The sequence below is a fragment of the Podarcis filfolensis genome (assembly GCF_964270895.1).
Source record: "Podarcis filfolensis genome assembly, chromosome: 4".
NCBI lineage: Eukaryota > Metazoa > Chordata > Lepidosauria > Squamata > Lacertidae > Podarcis > Podarcis filfolensis.
Window position 1 is genome coordinate 40807662 of NC_139607.1, and position 25667 is coordinate 40833328.

The 25667-nt window shown below is 40.4% G+C and overlaps 1 protein-coding gene across 3 annotated transcripts in view; it reads right to left on the reverse strand.

Annotated features, from left to right (window-relative positions):
* MAP3K15 (mitogen-activated protein kinase kinase kinase 15) overlaps positions 1-25667 on the reverse strand; it is a 63853-nt gene that overhangs the window by 29553 nt on the left and 8633 nt on the right. Inside the window, exons 2-7 of one of the 3 annotated variants that reach the window (XM_083612244.1) lie at positions 24842-24981; positions 23584-23607; positions 13455-13532; positions 8518-8711; positions 5641-5809; positions 4717-4823 (exon numbers count right to left, since the gene is read on the reverse strand). In XM_083612244.1, coding sequence (XP_083468370.1) covers positions 4717-4823; positions 5641-5809; positions 8518-8711; positions 13455-13532; positions 23584-23607; positions 24842-24981 — 712 coding nt within the window. Of the gene's footprint in view, positions 1-4716; positions 4824-5640; positions 5810-8517; positions 8712-9672; positions 9706-13454; positions 13533-23583; positions 23608-24841; positions 24982-25667 lie in introns of those variants that run through there. The other 2 variants (XM_083612245.1, XM_083612246.1) reach the window with 2 other exon arrangements.

A 25667-nucleotide genomic window follows, 5' to 3' on the forward strand; every position in this document is an offset into this window, starting at 1 on the left:
CATATAAAAGATGGAAAAGGAAGTTGGAAGAATGATGCTTTTTCCCACTGCCTCTTCCAGCCCTATGTGCATTTCAAGGCTCATATTAATTCTCCTGGATCTGACTTTTATCAAAATCCTCTTAAAGATGAAGTGTGTGCACATATTCTTTCTGTCCTAGGGGCTGAGGGAAAGCAGATCAAGGAAGAGGGAAGAGAAGTGGCCAGAGTAGGTAGAAACAAAAATCCAAATGTCCCCTCAGGTGAAAAAAGATTGGTGACTCCTACACTAAATACACACAATAATTTCACTAGGCAACCTTAGTATGAAACTGTGTATAGAATTTCTGTTGGAGCTTTCCAGAGCTCTAGATGTGACATTCTGGATAGATTTTACGCAAAAGATATGCAACTACAGTGTACATTCTGTCTCTGCTCTTTTCCTCTATACACTGATAAGTCTTCTAAAATCATGTCCTCTGCCATCCTGAATTGCCAGAAGTCAGATGAGTAGCAGCTATATTCAAACTAACAGAATGATTAGTCTGAGGTTAGTTTGTCAGGTTGTACACTTAGACGGGAAGAACCAGCTGCACAAATATAAGATTGAGGACACATGGCTTGCTAATAGTACATGTGAAAAGGATCTAGGAGTCTCGGTGGACCACAACAGTGTGATGCAGCAGCAAAAAAGGCTGCATCAACAGAAGAATAGTGTTCCAATCAAGGGAAGTAATAATCTCTCTCTATTCTGCCTTGGTGAGACCACACCTGGAGTACTGTGTCTGGTTCTGGGCACCGCAATTTAAGGAGGATATTCACATGCTGGAACGTGGGAGAGAAATGAAGATGATCAAAGGTCTGGAAACTAAGACTCCCTGTTGAGGGAGCTAGGTATGTTTAGCCCGTAAAAGAGGAGACTGGGAGGGGATATGATATCCATCTTCAAATATCTGAAGGGTTGTCATATGGAAGATGGAGCATGCTTGTTTTCTCCTGCTCTAGAGGCTAGGACCAGGACCACTATGTATTGCATCGGCGACAGCAGGTGGCACTTTCAATTATCTACCCAAAATGAAACAAAATTCAGTTCTGGCTGGAAAATATTACCAGCTGTAAACATTTATCATACAGTATTAGTACATGAAATGCAACCACACTATTTACAAATTACCTATGCTGTGTTTTATTTGAAAATATTCAGAAGCAAACATTGCAGCACAAAGCTTGCTATGCTTAAGCAAGCAGAATAATTCCTTTCAATGATAAATTCAGACATGATGCAATTTTCAACCGACAAGGCAATTCTTGTTATGATAGCTTTAATACTGGATACAGTATACTGCCCAAACACACAAATACTTTTCCCTACAGTGATGTACTTTGTTGTCATACGCTGTCAATATCAATGATTACACATTTAAAGCAGCTTGATTAGCAGGAGAAACAAAATATTCTCTTAAACATTAAAAAAATACCGGGGGGGGGGGGAGGAATCAAATACCAAAAAATGAAGAGAACTATGCAAAACAACAGCATTGGCAGCAGAACAAAATAATTGAAATAGAGGCTGCACACATGCTCCATGCCAGAGTAACCTCACTAGTACACACCACCATCTAAAGCAACACAGTGCCAAACACACAGCTGCATAACCACACCCTCCCTCTCTCCCACCCAGATAGGGCCTTACTCTCTGCCATTTCAGTCTCTCATACTTATTGTTATTAAGCAAAATTATAAAACACAAAAAAGTTAGAACATAGAATCCCACTCTCAACAGCAAAAACACAATTCCAGTTACCACCCAATACTGTAATACATCACTCACTTTATCCTACTGGACAATAAATTCAATAATACAACATTAAAGAGGGAAGTGGTTAGTCGGGTGACCCTGAAGAGAAGACACCAAAGGCAAAATTAAAAGACACTTATCCTGTGTCAGCCACTTATCCACTGCAGCAGCAGTCTTATCTAGCCTCTGGGCTGGACACAAGTCAACTAGCTGCAGCTGTTAAAGAGTTGCATATGAGAGACAACAAAAGGTAAAAGCTGTGAGACTGATTTTGCATGGGGAGCTACAACTCCCTCACTACTCTGTGATCCATTACTTGTGTGCTTCTCTCATACAAAATATTGGAACTCTTTAAAGAGGTTCCACCTTTTACGTGAACTAACTACCCATTTTTTGGAATGCTGCCTCAACTTTATTTGGATGGCTATGAAACCGGTGCACAAAAGCAGTAACTTTACCTATTCCTTGCTTATTATGAATGATACAAAAATAAAACTCAAAGCCTGTGTTACCAGGAGAAGAAAGGTATGCACCAAGATTAGTTTTGGAACAGCATGGAATACAGCTGAAATTTAAAAAGAAGATAGCTATTTATCTACTCTCAAAAGGTGACTGAGTTCTTCCTGAACTCATGTTGTCAGAAGAGTTAAAAATATTATAAAAATTGCATACAAGTCACTGAGCATGCCCAAAGTAGGCTTTAGATCCCAGCCTATACCATACATTACGCATGTGCACATTGTTTAGAAGCTCTGAGAAGTATCTCCGAAACAACATGATCACAGGAACCTTGTTTGGCTTCCTTTATAGGAAGAATTTGGCTTCCCTTATGGGATTTTTAAAAAATCTTGATCTATTATGGTGCACCAAAAGTTGTTTCTTCTCTCTTACTACTCAACACCTTTTGTTATTGGAAAAGTTTGAGGTGTTGGCTTAAAGGGCGCCTGTTGTCAGTCCTGGCATTGACTCTGGCCATCCTTCATCATGTTCATGTACTGACAATATTAGGTTATGACTTCAGCCTTGAAGCACCTGTCACCAGCAGTTTACTATCCAAGTTATCATTTATAAACATGACCTCTGTGCTATATTGCACAGTAATGAAAATGCAGGACAGCTGAGCCTATAATAAGTATGATGAAACCATTCACAAAGTAATTGGCGTTTAAAATAAGCACACACTGTATTTTCATATTGTGGCGTAAACAATCTTAGGTAATTTGCCTATTATAAATAACTTGGGTTGGGCTTAAAACGAAGCTGTACTGTGATAATATACCCTAGCATGTACTGAGTACTTAAAAAAAAGGAAATCAAAAAATTCAGAGTAATTATTAATTTTTTACAGGTTTGTTCACTGTATTATTATTTTTAAGTCAATGAATCCCAAAAGCAATTTAACAATAAAAAATATCAACAATAAAACATACATAAATACACTTTCTAAGCTAATCCCGATTAAGACTGGAATGAGAATCTTGCTTAAAAGGCTTGTGGAAAGAAGATCATATTCAGTAAGTACCTGAAAAGGCAAAAACAAGGGTACCTGTCTGATATACTGTATACTGGGAGAAAATTGCAAGGGTAAAGGTAAAGGTAAAGGGACCCCTGACCATTAGGTCCAATCGTGACCAACTCTGGGGCTGCGGCGCTCATCTCGCTTTATTGGCCGAGGGAGCCAGCGTACAGCTTCTGGGTCATGTGGCCAGCATGACTAAGCCGCTTCTGGCAAACCAGAGCAGCTCACAGAAATGCCATTTACCTTCCCGCCGGAGTGGTACCTATTTATCTACTTGCACTTTGTGCTTTCGAACTGCTAGGTTAGCAGGAGCAGGGACCGAGCAACGGGAGCTCACCCCGTTGCAGGGATTCGAACCGCCGACCTTCTGATCGGCAAGTCCTAGGCTCAGTGGTTTAACCCTCAGCGCCACCCGCGTAGCATGCACTAAAAACCCAGTTCTTACACTGTATGGAACAAACTTCCTAATGAGCTGGTTGTCAGCTGGAGCCCCTCTCCTGCAGAGCACAGTGATCACTTAGAATATATGAAGGACAAAACAATCTGATAGTAAGAGCTGTTCGGCAGTAGAACAGACTCCCACAAGAGGTGGTAGACTCTCCTTCCTTGGAGGTTTTAAAGCAGAGATTGGATGGCAATCTGTCATGGATGCTTTATCTGGGATTCCTGCACTGCAAGGGGTTGGACCAGATGACCCTTGTGTCCCTTCCAACTCTTAAGTTTGTATGATCTTTTAGGTGCCTGCTCCCTAGTTGTATAAGATTTTGTAGCCTAGCACTAGCCCAGCAGCTAACATGCTAACATGATGGCAATACTCTTCCAGTCTAGAAGCAGCCACAGTAGCCTTAGCAGCTAAAGCTTGTAAAGGGCACTCCTGGCCACCTAAGTCACTTGGGCCTCTAGTGGCAGAGATGGCTCCAAGAGCACTAAACTTACGCTTTCAAATAAGAAGCTACATATACTTCAGTTATCGGCCTACTAAGCAGAATCTAGTCCAACAGTGTCTGTAGGAGGATTTAAAACATTTTCTGGGGGGAAAGGGAAAGAGATACATAAGCATAGCGGTCAACTTTCAGATTTGAAAATAAGGGATCAGCAGCTTCACCTGTCCTGGGGACAATCTACGGGATATCTAACAATCTGGGATAGCAGCGGGAAGCAGTGGGAAACGGAGCTGGAATAAGGGAATTTCCCACAAAAAAGGGAAGGTTGACAGCTATGTACATAAGCAGTGGCTGGAAAGTCATCTGCTTAAGTAGAATGGATTGGGTGTGGAAATACACTGGGAATGTTTGGGTCACCTTCATGTAACAAAAATCTGAGTCTGTGGTTGCAATTACCGTTTTAAGTTGAAGATGCCTTTGCACTAATGGAATAGTTACCGCTCTCTGTAAATGTATTCACACAGGAGTTAATCTTACCGATTCAGTGCAAATGCATAATGAAATTTGATATTGTGCTGATCAGCCAGATCACAAGTAGGGAGCATTTCCAGTGTTTCTACCAGCTTCACCATGGCATCATAGTCCTAACAGCAGTTTAAAGAGGTAACAAGAGGAAAGCATTACTAACCAAAATTCATCAAACGGTTTTTACTTATTCTGACCATGAGCAACAACTACTTAAAAAGATGTATAGCCTATCTCCTTGATACTCCCTTCATCCTAGGACAAGATCTGCTAAAAATATATTCTCTGCCTACAAGGAACACACACAACTCTACAGGAGCCAGAATTTATGAACTAACACAATCCTGAATGGAATGCATCCTTGCCTGTGTTAACAAGCCACTTGCACCATTCCACTAGATGGCTGACATTGCTCTTTAAACATTATTGCATTTCTAGCTGAAGACAAGCATGCACTACAATGGAAAACATTTTTAAAGCAGTCTTACTCATAATCTCCTACTGGGGAATTATAACCTGAAGGGTACTAAGTAAAATGAACACATTAAACTCAGATTGCAGGGTCAGATAACAAGAAGTTATGTGGCTCATTTCCTCAACTTCCATATCTTGTTGACAAATATTACAGAAAAGGGCAGAAATATTTGCAGCAAATTAATGTAAATAAAACACTGATATCTAGGGTTGAAATATTTCAAACAGTGAAAATCAGGACACACATGTTGTTGGGACCAAAATTGTTGAGCGTTTTTGTGCTATTTTTAAGGAAAATCAGCAAAAATGACACAGTCGTCATGGATCCGGATTCTGTAGAACCCAATGATTCTGAACTTAAGATCACCTTTAAAAAATATTAAATAAAACAAAAAATGGGTAAAACCTTGATAAAATAACATTGGGGACATGTACTATGTATTTATGGTAAAAGTAACATACCTGGATATCTCGATATGACAGAAGTAAGTTGATTACAATGTCGGAAGTGAGGACTTCAGTATTATCCATACGAAGTTTAATCCTGGTCAGTTCCTTTGCCAGTTCTTCTCCTTGATACTTCTCTCTAGCTTTTCTAATGTCATTTAACAGAGTTTCCTTGTAATATGTACTAGAGGAATTAAGCATAGTAGGGAAAGCATTATTACTACATTAATTGTTATCTAGGGCTGATGAAATGTGACTACCAAAACATTAAACCTTGGTTTCTCTGAGAGATCCTTCTTGGGAGATATGGAGAGGGATACCAAATCTCTTTATTGAAAACAATTAATAAACATTAGGAGCAGAAAGGTCTAATTACCTTAAAGGCCATGTGAACATGACATATCAGGAAGAACAGAATCATGGAGGGAATGTGCCTGATCCTACCCTGACAGTGAGCTCTGCATCGTTTTTGTAAAAAAAAATGGAGGATGATACAAGAAGTCTAAATTACTGCAAAGGCCCCAGCCACAAAGCTGTACCCATGTGACACAGATTGCTGTGAAATAAACCTGTTTTTAAAGTAAAAACATAGAGGTAGGAGTCCAGAAAAGCAGGAGTGAGCCCATGTCCCTCTGCATATTCAGAAGCTAACTACACATTATGTTGATTGCTTGGCTTGTTGCCACATCAAAGGATTTTAAATTTGATACAAAGCATGTGGGAGGCAGGAGATTTCAGTCCATGCACTGCACTCAGCAACAGAACACCCCCAATTTGTTTTTTAGAATCACTAATAGCAGAACACAGGATCCATTTTCATCAGACAAAAAGGCTGGGGAGGGAAAGGTTAAACCTGCCATCCCCACACACAGCAGCACCAGTGTAAATCCCCCTCTGCAATGTGCCTAGGATTATTATAATTTAACCGCCATGCAGTTAACATCAACATGCATAGTTTCACCGTATGCATGATTTAGGAGGTGTGAAAAAGGACTTAAATCACACTGAATTTGTGGAGGGTAGGGATACAACCAGCAAGTATGATTTTTCTAACCAACTCTCCATTACCACACACACATTTTTTAAATCAAAACAGAATCACAACTATGGTTGCTATCAATGCTGTATTTTAAGGGGGGAAATATGAACAAAGCTTAATGAAAGTAAATAACAGTATGTAAGCTATCACACTCAATGGCTAGAATCCTAAGATTCTTCATAGTATAACCAAAGGCTTGCATGAACTAAGTGGCATTGCTGACTTTTTTAAATGGCAGAACTTTATATCGTGATGTATCAAAAACTGCTTTTTAAACTACCTTCAGTTTCAAAACTAGTTCACCCTATAGCAAGGTAGGAGGCTTATGTTATCTTCTGGATCCTGGCCATGATTAAATGTACCTTACAAACCTAAGTTGAATCTACACTCTTGTTTTCTGAAAAATCAGTTTGGCTCTAGAATGTGAAATTAGAAATAAATTAGGTATGTCTAAACCACACTGAATAAAATGGGACGTAACAATTTAACTAGGATCCTAAAGATGTTTGTAAAGTCTTGCAGATTCTTGAATTTTGTTCCGACTGTTTTTAATATTGAATTTTAAATTGTCATAACCAGCCCTGGGACCTGATGGTGAACAGTCAGTAACAAACTTAATAAATAATAATAGATCATTTGGGGAGGAATTACATATCATTGGCTACTTAAGGAGTGGATCCGTTTCAAATGAAAAAGTAAACTTTTCAGAACCCCAGCACTGATCACTAAATATAGAATATGAAATTGATATAAAATCAAACACACCTTAATCATATGCGAAGTAGCCTAACAGAAGAACAAATGAGTCTGATGCACGCACAGTGTTAAGTGAATTTAACTTGATTTAATGTCGTGACCTACTGTAATATAGCAGCATAATTTCATGTACTTGTGCCTGCAAAGGAAGAATCAAGAGCATCCTTACGAGAGGGCTCTGATTCTTTCTTTTGAAGTTGAAACACCTAATGTAATGCTGATGTGACTGACAAGTGGACAGCTGTACCTACCTGTCAAAGTGACTACCCATCCAGCATGGGTTCTGGATCTGGCCCCCTTAGCTGGGACCAGTTCCCCACCCTTGAACTCTACCACTATAGACACGATCACAACTTAGTTCATCTACCAAGAAATGTAACTTGTAATTCCCTTTCTCTTTCATCTGGTCTTCTGATGTCACTCTAATTAGCAAGCTAGCTTTTACCCATCAGCACATTGTTACTGTTACTAGCAATGAGTTTTGTAAATAACATTTACTACTCAAAGACAAAATGACTCCTGCTGATGACTGTTAAGATATGTTAAAGATTAGCTGCTATAGTAAGACTTTAGTTACAGTCCTGTGGGACTAACAAACATCAGACACTTTGACGGATACTAGTCTAAAAGCATCTTATTTCAACCAGGGGCTTTGAAATCTATACTACATTTATTTTTACTCCCTTCTTCTCCCAAGGGCTGGCCTGACAGCTCTGGTTCTATGTACTGTTAGTATATTGGAAAATAACCACAAGTTACTATGCCTAGCTGCATGAGAGACATACAGTTTAGCTCAAATTAAGACTCCGCCCCTCAGGCAGGGGAGATATATGTGTTGGTTATTTTGCAGATTAGTTCTGTTGCAGAAGGCGTGCTGGGGAGACCACACATTCAATAAATGCAAAAGAACTTTTGCTAGGTTTTAATAACAAAAACAAAAACTCCTTTTACACTAAATTACATTATATCAATAAGTATGACCTATCCACCAACCCATTCACCAGGGTATTGAGAGAGCTACTTGCTGCTCTTTATATACTATACCCAACAAGCCTGGAAGCTACTATAACTAAAAGAGGAAAGTGTGTAAAAATTACCATGATGTGACATGAATGTCCTTGAGAAGGCTGATAAACCTGTCCATCAATGGAGCGCACAGAGGCCCCAGGATGGTGTCCCAGTTGGGCTGCATGTACTCAGAGGCTCTCCGCTGGGCATCACTTTCACAGCAAAAATAATCCGCACATGGCGTTACAATGTACGGAATGAAGTAGTAATTGCCACTTGAAGCCTAAAAGACGACAAAGTGTCAAACTATTAGGACAAAGTAAGAATGATAGTCTTAAGTGTTCTTTATGTTCATCCCTTTAGGAAACAAGGAGCATTCAACAGGCAACAACATAAGCAGAAACACCTGCACCCCTTGCAAAGTTCAAGTGCACAGTTTGAAATTAAAGCACAATTTTCACAGCCATCCATAGCAGATGTCATATAAGTTAGAAATCGGGAAGCTGTGACCCTTCAAATGCTGCTAGAACACAGTTCCCATCTTCCTTGACCATCAATCATGCTGGCTGAGACCGAGAAGAGTCTGGAGAGCCACAGGTTTTCTCCCACCCCAGACGTGAGTAAAAAGTTTAGCATTTATCGTGAAATAAAAACACAAGACTTTTTCTGTAAAGCTAAACAATTTCAAATAGTTTTTAAAAATGAGGTAAGGAAATGTCTAATTACTTTTGAATACATACCTACTTAGACAACCATTTCCCCAATCTCCTGACCTAAACCTGTTTGAATTGTTTTCTGCTATTTTAATGGCCTTATCACACATTCTAATTGCATACATTTATTTTAATGTACTAATGGAATTGTTTTACTATGCAGTTTAATTATTAGTGTTTTGCAGTTGGTTTTATTCTTACAAATGACTTAGAAGCCACTTTGGCAATTTAGCGATACACAAATAAATAATTAGTAATAAAGTTTCTGGATAATTAATACTATGGGTGTTATTCAACTAACTTTCACTCATAGTGGATCCTCTGAAATTAATGAATGTGACAAGGTTAGGTCCATTAATTGTAATGGGTGTACTCTGAGTAAAAGTTAACTGGATACTACCCTATAACTAGAAACATGGTAGCTTATGGTAGTTGAGCAGAAGAGTGGAATGTCTGTGGGTGGGTTTTTTGTTTTTGTGCTACTATCACAACCAGATGGAAGAGGGTTCCCAAGTCTTTAATTGCAGGTACCATGGAGGGAAGGCGCATTGGGATCCATTCAGTGTGCTCAGCTGTGGCCAAGTACTAAATCAGCTGGATAGCTCGGTTGGTTAGAGCATGGTGCTGATAACACCAAGGTGAAAGGTTCAATCCCTGTAAGGAACAGCTGCATATTCCTGCATTACTGGGGGTTGGATTAGATCAGTGTTTCCCAACCGTGTGCCTCCAGCTGTTTTTGGACTACAATTCCCAACATCCCTTGCCACTGGTCTTGCTAGTCAGGGATGATGGGAGTTGTAGTTCAAAAACAGCTGGAGGCACAAGGTTGGGAAACACTGAATTAGATGATCCTCAGGGTCCCTTCCAAATGGAAACATGATCTGAGAAAGAAGAAACCAAACGCTAACCTAACCAAGAATCATGTAACATTTAGAATAACAGAGACACCTCTGTTTCTGAGGGTCAACAGCCATGTTGTGATTCCACATGCATTTCGTGATGGAATGTCACATAGGACATCAACATGACTGTTATAACTGTCAGATGGGATGTTACATTATGTGTGGGAGCGTTCAAAAGTAAGCTAGCAGGGCACAGTGAGAAGGGTTTTTCTCCTCCTTGATGAGCAGGGAGATGCGTTTGTGTTCAACACAGGGAACCTTTGAAACACTGACATTTAAGCACTAAATCCCCAACCTGCTGGCCAATGCATTACAGTCCCATTAGAGCCATGCCTTACAATGCACAGAATGGTTATCAAGATCATGGTTGTTCAGTTCTGACACACCTACCAACTACAACTTGCACAGTTATGTTATTCTGCAACTTCAGGGAGCATTAGGATGCCATCAAAACTGTGTGTGTGTGTGAGAGAGAGAGAGAGGGGGGGGAGACTGAGGGGAGATTGTGGGGAAGCTATTTTCCATTCTTATACAATATCTGAATGAAGAAACTAGAAATGAATGACAGTTATAATGATGAGTATGCTAAAAACCTGTGAATAGAGCCCAAAGAGTGAAAAGTAGGACACATCTTCACATAAGCATTCCGTATTACCATCACAATTCAGTGCTAAATGTGAAGTACATGAAGGGGTGCTTTTATTTAAAAAAAGGCAATTCCTATGTGAAAATTTTTTTGCCAGCTCATTGCTTCCAACAATTTTCAGGACACAAGCAGTTGTGATTTACATGGACTGAATAAGGGTATCATGTGGGCTTTGGGGGGATCCGGTGTGCTCAATAAACACAACCATTATTCCGATGTTCAGATTCTTTTTTGGCGATCACTCATAGCCGAGTAATATTGTCTTACATAAAGATGGTTTTAACAATGAGTCCGTAAGTGACTGTGGAGGCCAATTCTGGATCCACACGTCCTTCCACAGTGGGGACATTGGTTTCCAGGCGGGAGTTGATCATGGTGTGGATTTGCCAAGCGTGCCTTCCTCTTAGCATGTTTCTCCCTTGCGTCTTGAGTTCGAGTGTCTTATTGGGTTCAGCAGGCATAAGAGCTCTGAGTCCCTGTTTAAAGCGAGAGCCTGATCATGGGAACACTAGAGTGAGTTATGGATTTCATTAAGGCTTCCCTTACCTCTATAATTCAAGCACTGTACCCCCTTCTCTCTACCTCCTAAACCCCACATAGCAATAAACTTTAGAGTTTTAGATATCTGTATCTAAGGAGACTGGATAAATAATACATGCACATCAATCACAGAGAGCAAACACTACACATTAGGTAATTTGGTAGTTTTGCTCAGAGGAAAATGGATCATAGTGCTTTTTGCAAAAGAATTGGAAAACTCATTAACTCTTCATGCTTCAATGTCCCTAGTTCATTGATTGGTTTATTTTTTGCTCAGCTTCTCTTGCTTTTATAACATTAAGAACTAAAACTGACACAAGGCTATCTCAAACAATTACAGTTGCTCTACTTAGTTGTATACCCCTATTGATAAGTATATTGATACAGTACTGGCTATAGCTTTTTCCTGTTGAATAAACTCTTTTTTCACAAAGCACTCACTTGTATCCTCTTCTGCCCCTGAGCTCTCTCTTGCCCCCTCAACTCCCTTCTCTGGATTGCCAGCTAACTTTGAGGCTGATTCTTCTTAGTTGGTGAACATGTGGCTACAAGCTGGGCAGAAATGTTCCTGCCCATGTCCCTCCACTAACCCAAGCTTCCTGGTAAGAGAAGAAGCATCTCACAGTAATCACAACAAAAAAGCAGCACTATAAACAAAAGTCCATCAGAAGCTTAAAAACAGCACTAAGAGGTAATATTGAAAAGCATTGGGAAATGAAATTTTACCCAAAGCCGAAAAGAATATAGATGGTACCAGGTGAGCCTCAGTGAGAAGAGGACTCCATCAACAGGGAGCTACAACTGAGAAGGTCCAATCTCTGGTCACCACCAGTCTTACTGAAGTTGGTGGAACAACAGGGAAGAAGGCCTTTGAGGTCCATCTTAATTGCTGGACAGGTTCATGCAAGAGAATGCAGTCATATAAATACCCCGGTCTTAAGCCTAACTTGTGCTAAGTAAAGGAAACAGAATGTAAAGCTTTCATGTATTTTTTCCATTGCAGTAAATATACAAGAATTTTCTTCAAGCACAAAGGGTCACTTTTCCATTGAAAAAAGTAGGATGTGGATGCAAGAAAATATGTTCTCCCAAGAAGGAAAACTAAAGGTAGCTCGTTCAGCTACAATGCGGTACACTGTAATTCAAATGTTCTACCCAGTGTATTAACATAAAGTGTAATAAAGGAAAAACATAACTGCACAGCAAAGACAAGGCAGGAACCATTCATTAGAAATAACTGCAAAGCATGGGCAAACACCATTTGTTAAAATGACTTTAAAGTTATTAAATGCATTGCCTGTGGGAGCATGCTCAGGATTTCAATTTAAATCAGTAACATTAAGGAGTAGGACATGCTTGATACTAGGTAAAAAAAATCACCTAAATAGCCGATCTGCAATGAAGTTATAGTTTAGAATTGTGCATGTTATTAGTATTTTCCATTTAAACAAGAATATGACAACACACCAATAGTGTGGGAGGCACTGCAGTTACCACTGGGTAACCTGGGTGGTAGCTCTCCCCCATGTCATGTGGGGAAGATGGGACAATATCAGAATGGGGAGGAAGTTTGGCCCTTGGCTTCTCACGCACTGTGGGAAGGAGTCATGTAGCAGAGGCTCTCATGCTAGGAGCTTAATGTAAGAAAGCAGAGAGGAGCAGAGATGTAAACTAAATAATACTGACTAAACAACAAACTATTTTGAAATCAAAGAGATAACCAAGGGGCCCTCCTGATGGGTGTTTGATTGCGGATATATTCTGCAACATGCCCTTGACATAATAACACTGCATTAGTGGAGGACTTATTCTGCTTTAATTTGTTCTGTGATGGTTTCCCAATGCTAACTACATTATTGCTATCCGGAGGAACTAAAGTGCAACCAAAGCGGGACAAAAATAAACCACAACATTGTGCTATAAAAAGTTATGGGAAATTACCCATAAAACTACCAGATACGCACTGACTGGAGGTGAAGCTGTTTGACCACCCAAAACCTTTTGCAGGCACAAACAAGATTGAAAGCAGGATTGTACGTGACCATACTGACAGATTCACAAGCATAGGAAGTCATGCATGTGCAATAGAAAGTACATCTGGAAGGGCCCTCAACGTCGTTTTGAAATACCAGGGCAAGAATGCTTTCAAAAGCATAACAGAAAAAGCAGTATAGAGCACAGCCACACTTACAGAACATTCAGGGAAATAATAGAATGATACATACTTTGCCCATCATACCACCACTGTGGTATTCTGGAGGTAGTTGTACTTGAAGAAAAGCTTTGCGGTTGGCAACTGCAGCCTACTCCAAATTGTAATGGGACATTATGCAAAAATGGAGATCATAGGAGTATGCATATTTTAAAGAAAAGACACACAGAATAGAAAAAAATGTATTAAAAAGAGGGGAACAGCAAAATATGACACACATGCATCAAGTACAGCATTTTTCTCTTAAGAGCTTATGCAACTTATAGTGGAACTGCAGAGATGTAGATCAACTTGCTACAAACCCACAGATGAAACCATACCAATGTTGTATCAGTCACTTTCAAAACAAGCCACTTTCAAACCATGGGTTGTGAAGCTTCTTTCATTAATTAACCAGAGATTATTTTAAATGACCATTCTTTCTTTTCTTTTCTTTTTTGGTATGATGTGACAACCCAAGATTCTGTGGGAATATAGCTAACTGCTGGAGAAGTCCTTCTTCTGCATGGCAGGAGGAAAACAGAGGGTACATATGAGAGCGAAAGGCTTCGCTCAGGCTCATTCTAGCATGTTCACATCACCCTTAAACCATGGTGCAAACAAGGCATGTGTTTAAACATGTGAGTTGCAGTACACTAATCTGCACACATCACAAACAATAGTCAGCAGACGCCTTCTCTCATAAATTTACCAAATAATCCAGACTCTTCCTTAACACAGACATTTTTTAAAATTTAAACGTAGCATTATACAAAGCCTAGGAAAGTAGAATTGCAATATACAGGTGTAGTATATAGAAGTTTCTATATATGGGGCTTCTAAACAATACTGTTTCTATTAATTCCCATATGTGAAGTCTTGCATATTTCAGATACCATGACACCTTAAACACATGTGTTTTACATGTTAGGATGTATGGTCACATAATAAATGCATCTGTTGCTGCTACTATAACCTTCATGCTCCAAAGATTATTAGAGTCTTGAGTTTTACAAGGCCACACGCTTTCTCAAGAAGTGCCATGTTTTCCAAAACTTATAAAGAGGACTCCTGTCTCTAAAGCAGGGGTGGCAGATCTATGGCTATCCAGATGTTATTGGACTCCCATCAGTCCCAGCTGGAATGGCCACTGGTGAACAATAATGGGAGTTTTGGTCCTGTAGTACCTGGAAGGTCACATGTTCCCCATCCCCACCCTAAATAATATTAGGAGGAGATTCATATAGTCACGCACACTACCAAACCAAGTTGCTGCCTCTCATTAATACTTTTGAAAACAGTCAAAAGTATTTTGATTAGGCATCAAAAGGAAATTGGGATGTTGTTCTTCCTGCCATATTTTGCAGAAACTAGCACACATTTTTTACGACCCGATGAATGATCATAGAGATAGCGGTGGACTTAAACTGAGTAACATAAGCACAATAATACTATCTCATAAACGTATTACATGTAGCACAATTATGACCTGAAGAAAAAAGCAAAAAATGTATTTGGTATACATTTATGTAAAGAGCCGCCTTCGGCAAGAAGAAGGAAGCATCTTGAATCTGTACATTCCTCAGAAAATTGACAGCTTGTGATTTATCTGGCATGGATGAACGGGCATTTCCTAAAAAGGCTTATTAACTGGACAAAGATAGTCAGTACTGTACAATTTATCATTTATCATTTATGGTAGATTTATCATTTATGGTACCGTCTTCTTACAATTACTAATGAAACAGCATAATGAATAATGCATATGTTAGTATGCGCATAGGGGCCTCAGTCCTACGAATGAAGTATTCTGAAATTTCTAAGTAATGTTTTTTTAACTGAGGCAAACATGCCATATCTTTCTTGGAAACCTACTTTTGCCTAGAGATAACTACGCTTCTCTTGATCCGTATGAACTCATTATCGCCACTGGGTGTGATATGAAAGCTAGAGGTATGTTAGCAACCTTGTCTTATAAATAAAAACATTTAATATTTTATGCACCTTATCATTGGCAAGAAAAGCCAACTGAAATGTACAAGCTTCCAGCGTTTCTTAACTCTTCTAAAAGGAGTATCAGAGCGAGTGCCATGTGTCATATTGAAACTGCATTATTATAAATCAACTCTACGCCTTTTATGCTATCTCATGTTAGTATAACCTCTATGCCAATAAACTGACCATGTACCTGAACTCTGTATTATATGTTATACAGTATTTGTTTCACAGATCATTGATTTGACTGTAGCTGTGCTGTTGGGTTAGTGGGACACTCAAAACATTCAGGGAAACAGACCTTAGAGAGAAGTATTTTCCATTTATGTTGTTACAAGCAGACAACATAACAAAAACACCAACTTTCTATCCAGTTCAAATACAGAACTGACACAAAGTCAAAGAGTAATTTCCTCAGTTCCATATTAGTTTAGGAAAATTGCAACAACCTGTTGTCTCTTGGTTGGCGCTTTGTGTTTCTTGTTACATTTGCTCTAACAAAACATGGCAGGCTTTTATTTTATTTTTGGATTTAAAAGTTTTGGGCAACTTATCCATATCTACTCCTAATAAGCACTAGTGCAAGTTTCTCTTTTCATATGGTAGTCTGGCCAATCTATGCAAAAGGAAGTCATGAGAAGTTAGGAAGTATAATGCAAACTGCCATAAAGAAATAGACATACATTTTACATATTTCTACAACAATGTTGACCCCTCAGAAATCAAAGAGCACAATCTGTTTCCAAAACCATGACTGCACCATGGTAACACTCTGAGAAAGAAGAAACCGTTCCACTAGGCTGAGTTATTTGCAATTTATTTCACAGATAAGTGCTTTGACAGGCTCTGCAGAGTTGTGTATACACCATCAGTGGTTGCAAATGGCAGTCAGAGTTCAACTCTCCAAGGAACTTTGGGCACATACAGGGGCATAAAAAATGGTGACCTTTAGTTACATGCAAGGCCAGTTCTGTTTTGGGAACCCAGCTCCCGGATGTTAGAAGCAACTCATAATTCATGATTTAAGACTCTCAGAGGGGCAGTAAATTACCAACACAAAATATTAATTGTTTGCTTTGTAAAGGATAACATCTCTTTTCATTTGTATCTCATAATATTTTACTGCTAGAACAACAGAAACTGACAAATCCCAGGGTGTTGTGTGTGTTTTAAAAAACCTAAGTCTTTCCACTTGTGTAAGGCTTAAATTGGTGCCAGAGCCTTATTCCTCATAGCACCTACAAAACTACTCAACTAAGTTCAAAGGCCATGTCCCAACAGATGCATTCTACTGCTGACACAAATGTTCCCAGCTTCATTTTCAAATCATTTCCTCCTTCATTGAAAATATTAGTCCTGATTTAAACATTCTGGTGGGGGGTGGGACTGGTCAAATTGTTATCAGAGAGTAGATAAGAAGAAGAAAAACATTTCCCATCCTCCATTTTTAAAGGAAGACTAAGGGCAAGCACCCCACCCAACAATTGGGGGATACCTAGTAGCTTAAAATCATGCTCAACTGGACTAAAAAAAAATAATTCACAGAAATCTCCTGTACAGTCGCATTTTGGTTGTCAAACGCCCTGGAACTCGTACATTTTGGCTCCTGAACGCCGCAAACCCGGAAGTGATTGTTCTGGTTTGTGAACGTTCTTTTGGAACCCAAACATTTGATAGTGCTTCCGCGGCTTCTGATTGGCTGCAGGAGCTTCCTGCAGCCTATCAGAAGCCGTGATTTGGTTTTCGAATGGACTTCCGGAATGGATTCCGTTCGACTTCCAAGGTACGACTGTATTAGGTTTAGAATGGTCCTGAATCCAACTCCTGCCTTGCCCGTTGCGGTAAGGCATAGTTCTGTGTTGACTTTCTAACACAAAGTTAAGTCATAAGCTCACTCAACTCAATGCAATGCAAAGGTTGCACATGCTTGTAAGTTACACACACTTGGGCAATTCTATGAATTTGCATTGTTGTTGCTGTTTATTAAAATTCTATACTGTACCACCCTTCATCCAAGCATTACAGGGTGGGTTACAATTCAAAACCACAAAAATATATATACTGTTCCATGCTGCCCTGACCTTTGAGTGCTGCCAGATTCCAGGGGTCCAGGCACTTACCCAGGGTTCGTGTTTCCTTTGGAAATGAGGCATAGTGGAGACTGTGGTGTCTTTATGGTGTTTGGTTTATTTACACATATATACAACCTGAGCCTGCGATGGAGGGGTTCAAAGCAATACACATCAAAAGGGTCCTGTTTCTCCCAAGGCCGCCACCTAGGATTCAAACTTTCAGCCCACATTGTGCCCTGATCCCAGCTCTCCAGCTCTCTCTGCTTGCACACGGACACCTCTTTTTCTCTGACTCACATCAGGTGAAACTATAATCTTAAACCTTCTACTATCACTGGCCTTTATCTCTGCAAACTAACACAGAGCACAGTTGGGGGGGGGGGCTCCACACATTTGCTGGCTGACAGAGTGTGTTTGCTCTGCTGATAGCCCATCTCCCTGTCTTTGTTCCCTGCTAATCGTTTATCTTTAGCAGTGCATTACCAAGCTGGCTCCTGGCTTGCATTTTAACATGCCAAATCCAGTTTCTGGCACCCAGGAATTAGAAGGGGAGCCCAGGAAGCCCACAAACCCATAACACTACAAAAATACATACAGTGGTACCTCGGGTTAAGTACTTAATTCGTTCCAGAGGTCTGTACTTAACCTGAAACTGTTCTTAATCTGAAGCTACTTTAGCTAATGGGGCCTCCCGCTACTGCCGCGCCGCTGCCACACGATTTCTGTTCTCATCCTGAAGCAAAGTTCTTAACACGAGGTACTATTTATGGGTTAGCGGAGTCTGTAACCTGAAGAGTATGCCACCTGAAGTGTATGTAACCCGAGGTACCACTGTACAATAACCACCCCACCCCCCAAAAAAAAAACTTTTAAGCCATAGATTGTTTAATTAGCCAAAGACCTGGGAGAAGATGAAAGTTTTTGCCTGATGCTGAAATATATGTAATGCAGGTGCCAGGCGAGCCTCCCTTAGGAGGGCATTCCACAAGTGGGGAGCCGCTGCAGAAAAGGCCCGTTCTTGTGCTGCCATCCTAGACTTCTAATGGAAGCAGCACAAAAAAAGGGCTTCAGAAGATGATTGCAGGGTCCGGGTCATATGGGTGGGCATTGAGGTATTGCGGTCCTCAGCTGTTTAAGGCTTTATACGTCAAAACCAGCACTTTGAATTAAGCCCCAAAACTAACTTGCAGTCAGTACAATCAGGTCAGATTGGCATGATAGGCTCAAGCTGTCTTATCCCAGTGAGCGACCCGGCAGCTGAATTCTTCACCAGCTAAAGTTTCCAAGCCATCTTCAGAAGCAGCCCAACAAATAACATAATGCAGTAATCTAACCTAGAGCATAGACAACAGTAGTTAAGACTATCCCTGTCCAGATAAGGGCAAACCTGGGCCACCAGCCAGAGCTGATGGAAGGCATTCCGTGCCACGGAGGCCACCTGAGCCTCAAGAGACAGCAATGGATCCAGGAGTACCTGTATTCCAGCTCCTTCAGAGGGAGCATTACCCCACCAAGAGCAAGCAACCTCCCATCCATCTGGCCAAAGGAACAACCCACTATCAGGGCCTCAGTCTTATCTGGGTTGAGTTTCAGTTTATTAGCTCTCATCAAGTCCATTGAGACAAGACAACGGTCCAGCCCATTCACACTGAAGGTTCCATGGGCCCAAAGAGCACTCCCCAAGGACCACCTTCTGGAAACAAACATCCAAGTAGTACCTCGCAGAAACCTGATACATGCTGAGTTCTACCTGCATAACTGGAAATTACACGACTGCTTCCATTCATGGTACGTGAGTAAACAGGCTAAAGGTGGCTTTCTGACTTGCCCAGATAAAAATCACAAAGCAAGTGTTTTGACCACATCAGTTGTCAGTGTTAAGTATCGCAGCCATTGGGCAAAGTCGCTTGATATTTGTTTCACACGAAAGAGGGGGAAACGATTTAAATCGAACTCCTTCTCCTGCCTGGCCAGTCCTCAGCACACATGCAGAACCGTGTAGAGTAATGACTGAGACTGTGTACACACCATACATTTGAAGCACATTGCACAGAGACCCCCCAAAATATGAGAACTGCAGTTTGCTACCTGTAGCTCCGTGATGGGTAAACTACAGTTCTCAGAATTCATAGTACAGCCATAGACTGAAAGTTTTGTATGTGCTTCCTTACACTCCTTTAAGCCAACAGTTTCTTTCCAGTATTCCAGCCCATAAAACCCTCAAGCCTGGAGTGACTTGCAGGCTGGCAACACTGTGTGGAAAATGGCATCTAGAAGAGAGCGAACAAACATGCACAGACTTCTCACTATATCAAATTGATAGTGTGATATGGTCACATGCAAATAGGACGAAGGGCAAGGATGCTCCATTGAGCCTTATGCCAATCTGTCCATAGGGACCAGTTATGTCTATAATGTTCTTCTATTTTATCCTACCCTTCTTACTAGCCTTCTCACTAGGACAATATACAGTGGTACCTCAGGTTAAGTACTTAATTCGTTCCATACTTAACCTGAAACTGCTCTTAACCTGAAGCACCACTTTAGCTAATGGGGCCTCCTGCTGCTGCCGCGCTGCCAGTTCTCATCCTGAAGCAAAGTTCTTAACCTGAAGCACTATTTCTGGGTTAGCGGAGTCTGTAACCTGAAGCGTATGTACCGGTAACCTGAGGTACCACTGTACTTCAACTTTATTCTCACAATAACCCTGTGAGACAGCTCAGACTGTCAACCCCAGTCAACTGATATACGTAACAGGGGTGCAGTTACTTTGTCTCTGTGATAGGTGTGTTTTTTTTGGGGGGGGCTCACCATTATTACTCCTGCCCGTTTGCTTGCTCCCCACTCTAGTTCCAATCCACACTACCTCCCACCTCCCAGACAGAAAGGACGAAGCAACGTTCTCCTTCTCTCACTGTATGCTTTTTTGAAGCAGGCAGGTGAAGCAGCAGAAACACTGAGGAGAATCAGCTGGCCCAGGAGGTTACTGGGAATGACAGTGGGTCTTCTTATTTAAGCATAAGCCTTGGTAAGCGCCCAGTGATGCCAGCCCCTGTCACTGGCCCCGTTAGAGCAGGAAGTGAGAAACCTGAGCCTCATTAGCTACTTCAAATAATATGTGCCCAGGCAACACTCATGGTTCCCTGAACCAGCCATCTGTTAACCCACATAACTCTTGAGCAACAGTATGCTGCAAAACTGAAGAAAGAGTGAACAAAATAAAAGCAAACAGTTACACACAAAATATATGCAACTCGAACAAGACACAAACACAAAGGCAGAAATATTTGGCTAGAGTTAGAAGAAAATTCCATCATGATTCTACAACAGAGCAGAAGGGTAGACCTCAATCGTGAAGGGAAATTTATTCATTGACACTCGTGGGAGGTACAGCTTGATTCTGCTCATATTTTTGTCTCCAGTTTTACTGTAGTTTTGGGGCAATACTGATATCTACATTTATTAACTATTAAACAGGAACTGATTGAGTCACAAGCACCTCACATTCTACATATGCGTGTGGCCTTCCTGTTCCCCCCAAAAACTGTAAGCAGACCAACTTGTAAGATTTCAACTCTGTTTTTGAAATCAATGAAGTTTTCTGCTCCCTACGTTCCCAAATGTGATACTTCTATTAGAAATTTAATTGTGCAATGAAGCAGAATGCTTCATTCAAAACAGAGATGTGTTTCAAACAAATTATTTTGAAATCTTTGAAATCTTATAACAAGGTGTGATTGTGGGGACCAGAATGACTCCCCGCTCCCTCCTCTACACACATATATTGTGGGTGATGTGACTCATGGCTCAACTCATCATACAAAGACCTACAAGCTCAACATGTAACAATAACATTTTATATGTATTAGTTTGTATACCACCAGTCCCCTTCAGATGCCTCCAGTATGTTAACCACTGTGATATATTTGTTGAATATAATTATATGCACTCTCCACAAAATGTACAGCCTCTATGTTATGAGTACTTGGTGGCTGAGGAATTTACCAAAAGAATATGAGAAAGTAGCATTTTAATATTAACAAAGGGGTCTGCCCGTTGACAGATTTTTAAAAGGTTGCTCGGTTTCACTATCACACATGAGTCATTTTCCTTACTCTGCCTTTACGATATTTACAGGCTCCGTTTATTTTTATAACCCAATCAATCTTCAAAAGTCAAAAAGGTAACATAATTTAAAGAGCAAAGGGGAAATATAATTTACATTATTCCTTTCTGTTTGTTGTAGGTGATGAGTCATCACCTCCATCAAATTTTCAGTATTAAGCTTAAAGCTGTTGCAGTGTTTTATCAGTCAAATGCTATGCAATGGTCTGCATTTACAAAACACACAAATAGCTAACCAACATGCATTTGCATTTGTTTTGGGGTTCCATGGGGGAAAGAATCATATTTCCATGGTGTATCTAGTCTGAATCTGAAACCTCAAAGGCATGGCTGTTCCACAGTATATATCTAATCTGGATCTGAAGCCCTGAAGGCAGTTTGGGTGAGCACTAAGTTCATGAGGGGGTCAGGCCCATAATTGAGTTTCAGGAGCTCAGCAAGGAACACTGCAGAAATAAAGGCAAGATTTTGAAGCCACCGAATTCTTTTCCAGTTCTGATTAAAACTCAAGCAGAGGAGACTTCCCAATTGTAACCTTCAACTCATGCTCCCAGCCTCAAAACAGCTGCAAAAAGCAGGGGACATTAACCAGCAGTTTAGGGCTAAACATCTGAAATATATCAGGGTTTCCAAAACGAAGTACCAACATGGGTGTCTGATAAAACATGGTAACTTTGAAGAACACAATTACCTCAGGTCAGCTTGCCCCATCCTAGTGTCCTACAGTAGCTGGATTAGGACTCCTGGCATCTCTGAGCATCATCCATGCAAGCTGCAGGTGATGTCAGATGTACTATAAAACCTATTCTTGGAGAATAATAATCACACCCACAGATTATCTGGACTACCGTATTTTTCACTCCAAAAGACGCACCAGACTATAAGGCGCACCTAGTTTTGGGAGGAGGAAAACAAGAAAAAAATATTCTGAATCCCAGAAGCCAGAGCAGCAAGAGGGATCTGGTTTCTGGGATACCGTGTGGCTGTTCTGGCTTCTGGGATAACCGTGCCAAGCCTCTTCAGGGCAGCGGGATGAAGACTCCCCCTGCCCGAAGAGGCTACGCACGGCTAAGGCAGAAGCCAGGACGGCGCATCGCTGAAGGGACACTGCGCAGTTCTCCCTCTCTGAGAGGGAGAACTGCGTAGCGCCCCTTCAGCGAAGCTGGAGAAAGAACAGAAGGAGACCCTTCTGTTCCACCTCCGGCTTTGCTGACAGGCGCGTCGTGAAGGAGCGCTGCACAGTTCTCTCTCTCTGCGCAGCGCCATTCGCTCCATAAGACGCACTTACATTTCCCCTTACTTTTTAGGAGGGAAAAAGCGCGTTTTATGGAGTGAAAAATACGGTACTTAACATTCTCTCTCATTTCTTACAACTGATTTTCCACTAGATTTTCAGGCACTTTAAATTATGAAAAAAATGAAAACCACTTTCTGAAAAGCAACTAACTTGACCACGTATTCTTAATGGGCTGTATCCAACAATGCAGTTGTGCTGGCAGAATGGACTTCCCTGAATGCAATGGAACTTCTTTTTTCTCTCCAGGCCACTCTCTGGGCAACTGTCCAGAGCATATTTGGGGTGGGAAGGGGTGTGTGGAGAGGAAATTGAAGTCTTGTTGTGGCAGCAGACCCTCAATGGGACAGCATTAGGTATAACCTGATGAGAAGAAATTAGTCTTCTTTTCATTAAATAGACTTCCAGTCCTATGGCAAAGTAGGCTTGTTTAAACCACTGGCCTAAAAAGCAGCAGGTATAAGTAAACTGTGTGCAGAATAGAAGCCATGATTTGTATGAGCAGTTGCATACTTGGCACACACACGCACGCACACGCGCACACACACACACACACACACACACACACACACACACTCTTGAAGTTATGCAGCTCCTCCACACAGATTTCCTTTAAAATAAACACTTCTGTGGTACTCCCAATGTAAGTTTTAAAGCACAGGATCTTAAATACTTACTGTGTTTTTCTGAGACACCATGTCCTGGAAAAGAATGGGAAAAATGCAGCTTTATAAAGTGTAAAATATAAATGTTTGTGCCATGTTTGCAAAACTCATACCTTGAAATTTTATTTTTGGAGGTTGAAATGCTTTGGGGAAAGGAAGCATAAGGCTGGGCTGTGTTTTAGAAACACAATTTGGGATTATAACTCTATTGCATAAGCAGATATTTTAAAAAATATTCTAATATATCTGTAACTTGGGCATCTTGCATCCGCTTTCTCTGGTATTTTGGAATGCTTCTGTTCAATACCTAGTTCATTTCCTACTGAGAAAACAAACCATCCTGACTTTGTTAGGAATAAAAAATAGTAAACTATTCAGGCAGAAATGAAATAAGAGTAATATTTAGACAGACAGACATTCAACAAATTAAACTTTCCCAGTCACACGCTCTTTATATCACTAATGAATTTCTGCCTAATACAGAATTGTTTTAAGTGACACAGTGCACCTATGTGCATTGTAAAATAACGAGCGTAGAGTGTAGTAGTAGTTGACCAGGCAGAATTTAACAGGTATAGCTTATCCAATCATGTGATGAAGGCAAGCACAATGATCCTATTCCGGGTTAGTAATCAAATCAAGATTGGTCTATTTCCATGGAAAGTGTGAGTCATTTTCCCTTCCAAAAACATGGAAATACTAGGGTCAAAAATTCTTCCACAGAAGAGAAGAATTAAGGCTCTTTAAAATTCACTTGTAAACCCAAAAGTATGATAAATCTAAGCTAAGGCTCCCACCTTAAGCACTATGTAAGCAGTAAGTATGTTCCAAATGACAGAGAATAATCATTTTGTAATAAGTTGCAGCTCAAAGCTGTAAGCATCCATACTTTCCCTTGTTGTTTTAGTTCTAGTGATTGGCTGTTTGGGTATAACATTAAATCTGAAGGTACCATAGGAGCACCTCTCTGATTTTCCTATATGTTTTTGAGCTAGAGTGAACAGTACTACTTCCAAGCCATACGAAGGAACTTATTTCCATGGGTCTTATGTGATAATTAATTCATAAGAAACTTAAGTCTTCTAACCTGAACATTCTTTTTATCCAAGACTTTAGTTTATAAATGCACACATTTATAACTTTATTGTGATGCTTGGTAATAGTTCTGTTGAATTAAATAGGGCTTTTCAGTCAAATCGTTTATTCATACCATGACAGGAACAAACGTATCTTCAACATAATTAGGGATCTACAATAAATGGCACTGTACCTTCAGTGATTGAGAAGTGTCAGCATCAGTGTCATGATAGAGTATAACATTATTGGCCATATCAAAACTTTCACGAACTCCAAGGTGGTAGAATAGGGATGGTTGTCTGGAGACATCACTCATATCCACTACCGCAACATCTGTAATAAGAAAATTTGATAACACTAGAAGAGGAGGTGGAGGAATAAACTAACATGCCTATCTCCTAAACCAGCTCATCTTTCCTTATAAACAATGTTGGAAATGCTAGATTTTTCCTTTCAAAATTGCATTCTTTCCCTAACTGATCCACCTCATAACTTACAAGCAGAAGTTGTAGGGTGGTATCCAATGTTAGTTCTACCCACACTAGACCCACTGAAATTACTGGACATGACTAACTTAAGTGCATTGTTTTCATGAGTCTACACATAGATCACAATATTTTGAGGGCACCACTTGCCCTAGTCTGTTAGGGATCACTTTGCCAGCATCATAACACTATAATGTCACATAGCCAATCCCTCCAAACTGGCAAAGACTTATACTTATATCTCATCACATTTCATCAGAGCCACACAACAAAAATAAAAATTGCCAAAGGAAACTGAAATGATTGTCAGTGTGGTTTTTTATTTATTTATATTGGGGGGATGGGACAGCTGTAAAAAAATAAGCCTACATGGGGTTTGTGCCTGTGTACGTTCTGGAGACTGAATACCATGAAAGCAGATCACTTTCCTGATGAGAGCATTTACACAATGTGTTCATCGATTAGGCCACTGTACAATGCGGAACAGCTGATGACCCATACATAGTTTATTGAAACAGGGTTTATTTTCACCTT